This window comes from Chinchilla lanigera, unplaced genomic scaffold, assembly GCF_000276665.1.
Source record: "Chinchilla lanigera isolate Chin_1 unplaced genomic scaffold, ChiLan1.0 scaffold00028, whole genome shotgun sequence".
Classification (NCBI taxonomy): domain Eukaryota; kingdom Metazoa; phylum Chordata; class Mammalia; order Rodentia; family Chinchillidae; genus Chinchilla; species Chinchilla lanigera.
The window spans coordinates 12,045,835-12,058,192 of NW_004955429.1; the positions used below are offsets into that span (position 1 = coordinate 12,045,835).

Genomic DNA, 12,358 nt, shown 5'->3' on the forward strand with positions numbered 1-12,358 from the left:
TATAAGTATACATTTTTTTCCTTGAGAAGAAAACTGGGAGGGACTATCTAAGTGTAATTTTGCTGTTGTTCTCTATTGAAAACACTTGTCTCTTGGAAAATAGATTCTGATCATTACTTTCTCTGGAAACCTGAATGGAGCCAGCCTTTATTTATACTTTCCTTTATTGACTTTTCTCCTAAATTTTTCCAGGAATGAAAGACGACATGTGTTAATATTCTTGTAGTAACATACATAAGATCAAAACTACCATTTTCACTATTTTAAGTGTACAGTGCTACAATACTCATGTTATGCAGCCCCACTACCCACCTCCAGGACACTTTTGTTATCCTATATGGAAACTCTACCCACTAAAAACCGATTCCCTATCTCCCCTCCCACGGGCCCTGCTAACCACTAGTCTACTTGGTGTCTTGCTGACAACCTGGGACACATCTCCACTTAAACCTCTCCAGTCAGCACAACTTCAGCCTGTTCATAACCCTTCCTCTTCCCACCCATGTTCTTCTCCCACCACCTCCCATCTCGGAGAACGGCCCACCTGGTGTCCTGACATTTGTAAACAATTGCTGTGGACTGGGTACTTCTCTGAATTCTCACATGTATATAGTTGAGTCAGTCTTCATAACAACTTTATAGAGAAACTGTCATGATCCCACTGTAATCACTGTTACACTCTCCCATCCACTTTGGAAACCAAATCAGCCCATAGTCTCTCTAGTCCACGTCCTGTCTCCACCCTCTGCTGCTGTCGCTGCCTGACTCCAGACGGTACCACATGCTACCCACACTATCGCAGTGGTCTCCTAATCCGTCTTTCCTTATCCCTACCTCCAGTCCCTCAATTACAGAGAGAACCATCTTGCTACAGTGCAAATCAACACTTTCTGGTTTAAGCCTGTCACTGGTTCCCACTGCACTTTGGATGAGGTCCAGGTCATTCTGAACCCCTTAATTCTATCACCTCTGCTTATCTCTTTAACCTCTCCCCTAGCAGCTGATTCCTTCCTTTGCCCATACACCCAAAATTCCAGTCAGATTGATTTTCTTTTCACTTTATCTACTGCCTTGGATATATCTACTCTCCGACACATACTTTGTTCATCCTCAAGACTTAACAGCTGAAACTCACTAATAATTGATGCTTCACAATAATTTTTTTCTTTTTTATTTTATGGGAAAAAGTAAAACAAAATTTCATAACAAAATAATAGAAGAATAACAATACAGTATTCTGTATTTTTTTAAAAATCAGTATTTCTTTCTTTAAAATAGTTAATCAGAGTGTTAGATACAGGCATAAAAACATCCCCAAAAGATATTAGCACAAAGCTTTCTTTTCAAGGAATTAAGAGAAACTAGTAGTATAACTATTTTGATTTTTTTCCTTTTCCTATCCTTCATTTTCCCCTTCCCCTCTTCTGAGTTCCTTTGTTTTTTTGAACAATTTCTTCCCATTTCACAATGTCTACTGTGCATTTTGAAACATATTTACTCTTTCAGTTCCTCACACCAGGGAAACAATTCAGTGTTTACACATGCGTCTGACTTATTTCACTTATGAGTATGGTCTCTAGTTGCATCCATTTACCTATAAAAGTCTCAAGTTTGGGCTGGGGATTTAGCTCAGCAACAAAAGCGCCTGCCTGGCAAGTGCAAGGTCTTGAGTTCGGTTCCTGGTACCGGAGAAAAAACAAAACAAAACAAAACAAAACAAAAAAAAAGGTCTCAAGTTTATCCTATTTTACTGCTGAGTAGTGTTCCATTGTATAAAAAACATCTTTTTTATCCATCCCTTTCTTAATGAACATTTGGGTTGTTTTCAAGATTTAGCTATTACAACCTGAGCTGCTATAAGCATGGCTGTGGTAGGATGTTTTTAATTTTTCTGGGAAGATACCCAGAAGGGAAAGAGATGATTCAAGTAGGACCTCTAATCCTAGTTTTCTGAGGAGTCTCCATACTTATTTCCACAGTGGTTGCACCAGTCTACACTCCCAGCAACAGTGGAGAAGGGTTCCTTTTTCCCCACAGCTGCTCCAGCATTTGTTATTTGTTGAGTTCTTGATGATAACCATTCTTTCTGGAGTGAGAAAGAATCTCAGTGTTGTTTTATTTTTTTCTTTTTTTTAAAAAATGCTTAATAATTGAGACTGCTGACATTTGTTGAACAGTTTCTGTGGGCTGGGTACTGCTCTGGGTTTTCACATGTGTTTGGGACAATCTTCATAATAACCTTATCTAGAAACTGTCATGATCCTCACTGTAATCACTGTTACACCCTCCCACCCTCTTTGATGTCACCTCCTCCAGGATGCCCTCCGAATTCTGAAGTCTGCACACATGTCTTCCTGCATCATTATTTACATCTCCTATCATAAAATTTACCAAACTATTGAAATTGTGTTTCCATTGCTCATTACAATTGCTTGTAATTGCTTTTTGTAATTGTGAGAATTAGAAATTCAGTGAGCACAAAAGATCTTGCTTATCAGGACTTGGTAACTAGCAGGTCCACTTTAAATAATTTTAGTGAATGAATCACTGAACGATTCATATGGCTCTAAGAGCTATAAATGGATTTTAAATATCCTGAAGAAAACTAATCTAGAAATATCAAGAAAAACACTCACTGTTTTGCTCATCGTAGAGAGGAAATAGGGTTAAAAAAAAGAAGGCGGAAGGGATGTGGGAGGCAGAAAAATCTTTGATTGATGTCAAAGAACTATTTCTAGGAAGCTGGAAAAATGTCCTTGGAAACTTTAACCTTTAGGTAAGATAAAAATATTCACTATTAAAACTAAATCCCTGAAGCCAATGCAAGGAACATTTGTGAACTGTTAAAAGCTTTTCTAGGGCTCTTTTCTTTTTTTCTGTTTTCATGATTGGGTTAATAATCTCAGCATTAAATATCGCTGTATGATTAGGACTAGCTTATGAAACCTACCTTTGAGAAAGAGAAGATCACCAGCTTTTGGAAAAAAATGTTTTAGCTCCTTCTGGTTTACTAACATGTCATTCAGCATGTATGGTGAGAGCTCATATTATATAATGCTTCAAATATCAAGGATTTGCTCCTTGATAAATAGTGTCCTTGTCTACTTGCATAGCTCTAGGAGAGGACTTAGTTACTTTGTGCAAGCTGCTTCTGTCCTCTGTCTTCTGACACCACCTGATACTTTGTGCTCAACTCTGCCGCAGGCACTGAGAACAAACAGCTGCAAAATCCCTGCCCTCCTGAAGCATACAGTCTTGAAGTGTGTGAGGTACATGGGGAATTTTTGCCTTAGATATCTGGAGTTTGTTTAGACCTTTTATTTATTCATTGGCTCAGTTTTCTCTACTAAGTAGAAAAGAATGGAGGATCATTTGCAAAACTTTTATTTGAAAGAATCACTTATACAAAGGCTTCAATTGTGCTGACAGATGGGAAAATGATCATCATATTGGGAGCCTCTGGCATGAACTCCCAAGGACAGAAATTCACAAAAGGATTCTTCTTTGTGAAGCCATCTGCATTGCTCAGCTTTCTCTTCTTTGAGACACAATACCCAATTTGCACAGCTTAAAGGGGTCAGGTTCAATTTGCTCACAGTTTTAGTTTATAATTGGCACGTTCCAAGGAAGAGACTTCCTGGCAGATGGGCAGTATGGAAACAGAGTGGGAAACTGTGCCAGAGAAGAAAGGGAGATAAACACAGTAGCACCCAAGGCCACGCCTCCACGTCCCCTCCAGACACACCCAGAAGTGTGCTCCACCAGTCCCTGGAGCACATTCCATAGCCAAAGAAGTCGAAACTCTACCCTAACCACCACACCATCTTATTCCAAGCGTATCTTTGGGATTGAGGGGAGCTGGCAACATGTTGACAACACATTGTGAATTAGAGTGAAATAATGGATGAGTGTAAATTGCTCTCACCAAATGGACAACTGGGGATAGGGCCACTAGGTTTTGAAGTAGGGAAAGGGAATCTGGCAGGGAAATGAGAGGTGGATTTCTAAGCAGGGGAGTAGCAGGCAAATATAGGGAAAAGCAGAGGACAGGGAAATAAACCTCTTCTTCCCCTTCACATGAGCATAACCTTGAGACCTTCTGCAGCATCTCTTCAAACTTGAGTTTTCTAAACACTAATCAGAATATGATACAGGGAGATAGACGGGGATTAGAAGCACTGGGTAAACATAAAGGAGTTCTCTTTACATCTTAACTATTAGGAGGACTGAACAAAATTGATTATATAATCTCAAAAAGAGATGCTGTGGGGAGAAATCTATCTACTGTTGTCATTTTATTTTCATAACATAAGGAATAAGTATGTTTATTTGTGGTTAATTATTTGTGATCTTCATGCCCTGAATTTAACACTAACATTAGTGAAAATAATGTCTGAAATAGTCATACAAACATTATTCAAGCATTTTTCTTTCTTCTGTGAAAACTGTATGCTTTACCACTCAACATCTTCTTTCCTAAATTTCTACACTTTTCTCTCAGGTGTCTCTTCTGAGGCAGTGGTCACAGAGCAATGTTTGGGAACAGTTTCCCTCACAGGTGCTTGAAATCAAAGGGACCTCCCAGGCCCCTCGTCGCTGCGTGACAGGATGTAGTAATTTATTCTGCCCCTTGAACTCCTGCTGGTGTTCCTTCCCATTGTAGGGATTCCGGCCACCGAGCTGTGAGTACAGGATGGAAAATGTGACCAGGATGGTGGTGTGTGACCTTGGGAACCCGATGGTGGCTGCAACAAATGTAAGCGAAGCCGGCACCTCTGATTTCTGTCTAATTGAATTTTACAGAGAATGAGTGGAAAGCTCCTCCATTAGCACTCAGCAACTCAACATTCAGCAGCGAAAATAAATTAGGCGGGAAATTATCGCGGGAGTGGGATTTAGCATGTTAACCAAAGGGGTCATAATCACAGATAAAAAACACAAAAAGATGTGTACTTTTGTGTGCTTTCTCTTTAGACCTTACATTTATGGGGCTTTTAGTTGTAATAAAATTATGAAGATTTTTTTCTTAGTAGAGCTATTTTTTCTGAATATTTTTCTTTGAATTTTACTGTACATTTCTTTGAATCAAGAAAGAAATAGAATGTAAGCAAAAGAAAAACCCCTTAAGATATGCTAATTAAATATGATTTTATCTGAGAAAAATGTCTTATTTCCATTATACCTCTTATGGAGAGCCATCATAGTATCTTCATAAAGCACTACCATACTCCAGTTTTAAAGTAGTTCTACCAGTCTATATTTGAAGAATAATACAGAAAATTGTTTCGTAGCAAAGGAAAAAAAATTAACAATAGTCTCTAACATGCTTGTAAAAGAATAAGAGCTGTTTTCCTCCTCTTTTTCCTTTTCTGTATTCTTCTTTCTGTTTCCAGGTTTAAGAACTTTCTACTCATGATTACTTATGGACAATAAATTTATTTTATCCCATCACAGTTTAAGTACACAGGAAGTAACTCCTTGTAATAAATATCTCATGCCAAGTATTTTATTAAATCCTAAGTCAGAAAAAATTCTGAAATCTGAAAATACTTCCTCATGAAAACTTGCATAAATTGAACCTGACATAATTCTCTATTTAAAATTAGATACTTGTCTTTATCAGTGAAATTACCTGTTTGAATAAATGTTGTGAAAGTTGCATCAATTTATATTAGGACAACTTCTCAATAGATTCAGTATTGCAAATTAATTAACTAATTAATGCCAGGAGAGGTAAACTGTGATGTCTAAGCTAAGATGTGAGAACAGTTTTCATTATAATCCCTCTATTTAGAAGTTAATAAATCCTTCTGCTAGTTTTCACAAAGAAAACCCACTATCCAATTTGATATAAAGAGGACTACCTAGGGGCAGATAGACATGAACTGACATGACAACAGTAGGGTTAGTGTCTGTTGGTATGGTCGTTCCTTCCTTTTCTGGTAGTATAGAAAGTGTTAAATCTAGGCCAAAGATTGTCTAAGAACACCAATAGCTAAGAATAATCTTGGGACAGAATCTGGCCACCCATGTCATTCAAAGAGAAGTATAAAAGTGACAGTGTGGTCTTAACCATGAATGTGTTTATGTGAAGGGACGCCAATCCATTTTATCAGCAAATAATCTTTAGAAGCCAGGAAAGTAAATTGTTTATATTCACTTATCTCTGTGGTCTGTAGTAGAACAAACCTAAGGGCTTCCTTATCTTCTCTTTAATGCCCTTAAACACATCCAATTTTATTGCAGTCTGCTTTGTTATAAAATACTTTTTGATTTATTTACTCCTTCTCTATGTACTTTCTAAAGGCTCTCAGTGTAGTGTAGTAAAATTCCAAATGGCAGTAAAGCCTGTGTATTAAAAAAAGCCTCGTAAATGACCAGATATATTTGAGTCCCAATATTTTTAAGAAATCACTTTTGAGTGATTTTTTAACTTTAACATAGCAAAATATTCAAGACAGCATTTAGAAGTTTTACTTCTCATTTTTAACTAGTGAAGTCATTTTTATATAGTAGCTATAGTAATATAAAGTCGTTATATATCAATAAGGTTCATAACAGCTTGCACACTTTCTTAGCAAGAATTTAAAAAGAAAACTCTTTAGAATCAATTTCCAGGGATCTGGTATTGGGTATAAGCTGAGAACATATGCACCTCCTAACAATAGGTAGTCGACACACCTTACTGTGTCTTCATCCTGTACGTTGTTCTGCAGTGAGAATGGGTTGTGTATGATCAAGACACAAGCCATTCATTCAATAACTGTTCTTCAGCTCCTTCACTGTGCTTACTAGTTAACTAGAGTCTGACAATATAAATATGAAAACGTATAGTACTCATTCAATAAAAAATTTCAAAATTAGCATATCATAAATTCAGTGATGGGAGGGAGTGTAGTAAAAAAGGAGACAGAGGATGCAAAGGAAAACATTTCTACCTGGCTCAGACTTTGTCATCAGAGGATTCACTGCAGGACATTTGAAGTCTGAGTAGTTTTCCAAAGAGAAAAAAACAAAAGAAAAGCTAAAAAGTCTCCCAAAGAAGAGAGAAGAGTATATGCAAAAGAAACCTAATGGAAAATTGTGCATTTGGAATTATAAAGAATTTCCTCATTCCTGGGGTTGAGGGGGTGCATATTTTACAATCAAGGCACATCTGAGTTTAGATAGCAGCTCTGCTTAGTAAGTCACATTGAAATGGTAAAACACCTGACTGACAGAAAGTGGGCAACAATATAACACTGTAACGTAAGTAAGGCTTCTGAGACAGTGTGTGACTCATCACACATGAAGAGGATGATCTATGATAAACATGACAATTTAGTATTACTTCATATTATCACTGATTATTTTTAGCATGAGTTTTTATTGCTGATTTGATTCTCAAACTGTAGTTCTGTGAATAGAGATCCTGGAATCTGTGTGCAAGGATTTAAATTCCAATTATGTACTTTATTTGCTATGTACTTGGAACAAGGCATTTAATCTCCCTAATCCTCAGATTGCTGCCCAGTTGTAAAATGTCAACAATAACAGTAGGGATGTCAGCAGTGTTGTCTTGATTATGTGAAATAAGGCATGTAAAGAATAATACAATGCTCAGGACAATAAGTCACATAATTTTGTATATATTTTAGCTATTATTTTACCTCCTTCCTTGTATTAGCATTGCATTTATTTCTCTCCACTTTTAATCCATCTTTGAAATTATAAAACTAAGAGCAGTTTTTCAAATTTGGAAAATAAAGGAGGGAAAAAATAACCTGTATAACCATCTAACATACTATTCTGGAATAGTTCCCTACAGTATGTCTCTGTTGTTATATAGTAGTTTTTTCATGTATAAACTTTTCAAATCACAGCTGACATGCATTGCACAATGAAGTTTGTAACTGTATTCTTCCTTGGTCATTGTTAGCAACATCATCCACATTATTGCATTAACCTCACAGCTATAATTTCAAAAGCCACATAAATGTCAGTCAAACAGAAACATTATAGACACATAAATCAGTCTCCTTTCTTATATTTGGGTTGTTTTCGATTAGTTCAAAAGAGAGGTGGCAGAAAAAGAGAAGATACTTAAGGGGTAAGGGGAACCAAAATATATAGTTACCTTGACCTTTTAAAAAAACCCACAAAATTTGTTTCTTAGCTCATAAAATAAACTAACTTCAGGTCAGCACAGATCATAAACTTTCCAAAGTTTACCCAGCAGATACTAAACTTCACGCATCATAATTTTATAGGATACAATGTATTTCTTTATATGGAAAGTTGATTTGTATACACTTTTGTTATTAGCAGTTTTCTATTGGAAGTCATATGTGGAATGCATATTTATATGTTGAGTTGTTAGCAAAACGTACAAATATAGTATGTGGGGCACTTGGTTTGCCTCACTGGTATAGAACTGAGTACTGGGTGATCTAACATTTTTGTATGTAAAGAAACCAAGGCCCATGAAGTGAAAAGGACCTATCTGAAGAGGTAGAATCCAAATCACTTGACCCACACAATCCAGTGGTCCTTTGTCATACAACTCTCTTCTTCATGTTCACTCAACACTACTGATTCATCTAGCAAGTATTTTAGAGCATATACTATGTAGCAGCCACTGTGCAAATCAAAGTTTTATGTGTTACACATTGGAGTTAATGCATGCTTCTTATCTCATTGTAATTTCTCATCTTTTGATTGTGTTTCATCAGGTAATAGGTCTTTATTTGATCCCACTCAGAAATTGCATTAATATGAAATAGACTTCATTTCTGCCCATTGAACTGAATCTTCCAGGCATATGTTGCATAATTTCCTCTTGGTTCCCAGCTACCCTAACCCAACCCAACCCTAATCCGAACTCTAGTTCTAACCCTAAGCTATCCAGTGCAGAAATAGATACAGCAACATTACTGAGATACAGGGTGGGGTTTTGGAGGGATTAATTAGGAACAATTTTCATGCTGTGTATGAGGTCCCTCCCATGTAATAACTCTGAATCCTGTGTGTTTTGGTTGTTTTCAGTATACTCTGGGCCTCCGATTTGCAGTTCCTCGTCTGGAGAAAACAAACACAAGCATTAACTTCAGTCTCCAAATCAGAAGGTTAGACGTTTACATACCTAAATTATGGATAGTACCTCAGAGTACAGAGATTCGTGGTGAAAGGCTACTTGTCAAGCTTTTTACCTTTAAAGTTCTTCTGAAATTAGCACTAGACTTTCATGGCCCTCTTACCCTTTGATTTTTCTCAGTTATTTCATTTTCTTCAATATTTTAGATTTTTGAAAAGAGATTCCATTATGTAGGCCAACTTATGAGACAGAAAAAATTCTGCAAAGATTTTACACTTGCAGTTTTGAAGTCTCCTAAATTTTCAAGAATGAATGAGTCTCTAATGGTTTATGGGACCACCAGGGAAGGTTGCAGATGAAATACTATATTTTGAGGGTAGAACAATGATCTAACAATAAACTGAACTTGTAGGTCATTGCCTCCTTTTTTAAAGATGACCTTGTTTAATAATTTAACTGTGACCCTTACCCAGTCTCCATCTACTGTTTTTGGTCCTTCACGGTCACGACTAGTATATTCTGAGCAGGAAGACCCACAGAGCAGTGAGGAATCCTGGCCAGGGCTTTTGAGTTGTGAGCTTCAGCCCATTATCCAGTAATGGAATCAATCTAATGGCTCTAGACCGGTGGGAGAAGAGAGGGAAATTGAGCACAATATAATTTAAACTGTCCATGGAATGTTCCATTCAGGTAAATGTAAATGTGCTGGCAAGATGTCCTTGACATGGTTACATTTTTGCAGTCTCCAATTTAAAAAGTTTGCAAAGCACTGATATAGACAGCAAACGCAAAACTTTCATTGTTGCTTGTACCTTGCCCGGTTATTTGAACCCTTGCTTTAACTACAGAAAAGATGGTAAAACCTGTGTCAACAACTTGGTTTTCTACTACAAATGCAATGCAGTCTCTAAATTTATCTTAATATCTTCCAAGGTGTGCAACCACACTGTGATGGCTTTTAAAATAATTACTCTGGACACCACACCATCCTTTTATAGCTATATCAATGAAATGTCTAGGATTTTTTAAAAATACATAAAGTTACAAGAATGTAGTAGATTTTTAAAATCTGTAATCTGTGTCACAAACTGCCTCTTCCCTGGCTTCCTAAGAAGGAAAGCTTGCTAACTTAGCTCAGGTATCTTTTTCTGACCTTACCTAGGTTGTTTTTCTTGAATTTAACTTAAATATTTCTCCTGGATTTTTGAAACATTTTTACTTTATCCAAATTAGCAATGAGATGCAAACAGAATGAATTGGTCCATAGTAGCTGTTTATTTTATCAAAAGATTATTAAATTAGTTTATCACATCTACAGAAATACGTATTTCCCCAAAAGCACACATAGCCCTGAACATTTTCATTTTGGAAACCTTGTTTTTTGGAGGAGGGTACAGAAAGTAGAACTTAGGACCTCCTGCTTGTCAGGCAGGCGCCGTGCCACTGAGCTATATCCCCAGCGCATTCTGGAAATCTTATATTTGTGTTACTAAGTTGACATGGGCAAAATGCCAAAGTGAAGAACCATTGTCACCCCACACAGCAATCTGAAGCTTCTACTTCTCTCTGTCATTGTCTGTCCCATCGATTCTGTAGGGGCAGCAAGAGTGTGTCATTTAAAAGAAAATAACATCTCTCATAGAATGCATGACCATTTTGGAAAGAAAGTCTAGTACAAAGATGCTATACAAATTCATCAGTATTTTCTTTGTTCTCTGGACTGTGTTATGATTAAGAGAAAAGATACAAATAGTTCATTCAAACAACAAAAGACAATAAATACTCTTCTAAATTTCATCCCCATATTCATCTTGCAGATCATCATTTAAAATAATGAATTAGTAACTAAGTGCTGAATTTGATGGAAAATAGAAATGACCAGATTTTAAACATTCACCTTGATGTAAAAACGGGTCATGTATTCTAGTATACTCCTATTTAATATTATCTTAAAAATATAAAAATGCAGAAGTGCAGAAAGAGCTAGAACACAATTAAAGCACAAAACTCTCAAAACATGCACTATAGGGGTAAAAGCATTTGAGAATACTTTTAAAACTCAAATACTAAGATGTTTGGAAAGTGAGAACTTATCTGTATGCTTTGCTGGCAACCTTTAAAGATGCTAAGAAGAATTTAGATGCATGATTTTAGATTCAGTTTAAATGTATTCAAATCAAAAATAAAGTAAACTTTAACATCTAAACTCTTACAACTATATATTGATTTCCATTACCCACATTTAGTGCCCTATTCCATAAATAGAAGCCAAAAGAAAAATAGGCTTTATAAATTAATAAATTTTTTAAAATTTCCTGTTACCAAATTTTAGGGTGAAATGGTCTTTCCATGCCATCACTCATGGGTGAAATTGTCTTTCCGTGCCATCACTCTCTATGACACAAACATTTTCCTCCCTGGGCAAAGCAGCTCTCACACTGCACTTCTCAGGTGCAGACAGGCTTGGAAGATCACCCTTAAAGTTGCTTCCTCAGCAATGCTGAAATGAACAGAGTATTGTCTTTGCTGACTTTCCAAAGACCACAGAAAACAAAAGGAATGTTGGAAAACAGAAAACAATAAGAAAAAGCAAAGGTCATTGAAATAATAAGGTGAAACACATGTCTCCCCTTCACATACAGCATAGGATGTAGTAGAGGAAATTCATCATTGCTTGTGTAGAGCAAGCACCAGCAGCATAAATAGCTCAGCCTCTCTGCCGGTGATGGATGGCTCGTTTGAATGGAGCAGTGATGTTAGTGAGGAAGGTTTCCTTCCAGGAAAGAAGTAAAGGAAGCATCTAAATTGTGTATCATATCAGAGGTTTGTTGACAGCACCAGCAGGAAGTAGCGTCATGGCACATCTATGTGACGGGAGCTAATTCTAATTAGCCAACCAGGTCTAGACTCCAAGCCCACCATTGCTCTTGCTGCATTTCGGCAATTCAACCTCTATTATCTCCATTTCACACTCACACTCAGAGACGCCTTGAATGTCTGACATTGATTTACATTTTCAGTCTGTTGAGAGTAATGGAAATTGTGTTATCATTTGTGAGCAAGAGGCAATAGGATCATTATGAAAACAGCTTAAGTAAAACCTCTTTTCATAATTCTAGTATCCATTGCTGCAAAGCAGTACTGAGCTGGAAATAGAACAAAATCTGTTTGATCTGCTGAGCAACTAGATTTAAATTTCCAAACTAGAGAATTATTCATAGAATAGTTGGCAACATTAAGTCTGTAACAAGTGGAGTGATTTGTCAATGGTTGGAATTTTGGATC

General features: G+C 36.7%; 1 protein-coding gene across 1 annotated transcript in view; it reads left to right on the forward strand.

Moving 5' to 3' along the window:
- Window positions 1-12,358, forward strand: part of Itga8 (integrin, alpha 8) — a 187,994-nt gene that overhangs the window by 113,071 nt on the left and 62,565 nt on the right. The window contains exons 21-22 of the mRNA XM_005386975.2: window positions 4,664-4,756; window positions 9,025-9,104. Coding sequence (XP_005387032.1) covers window positions 4,664-4,756; window positions 9,025-9,104 — 173 coding nt within the window. The remainder of the gene's footprint in view (window positions 1-4,663; window positions 4,757-9,024; window positions 9,105-12,358) is intronic.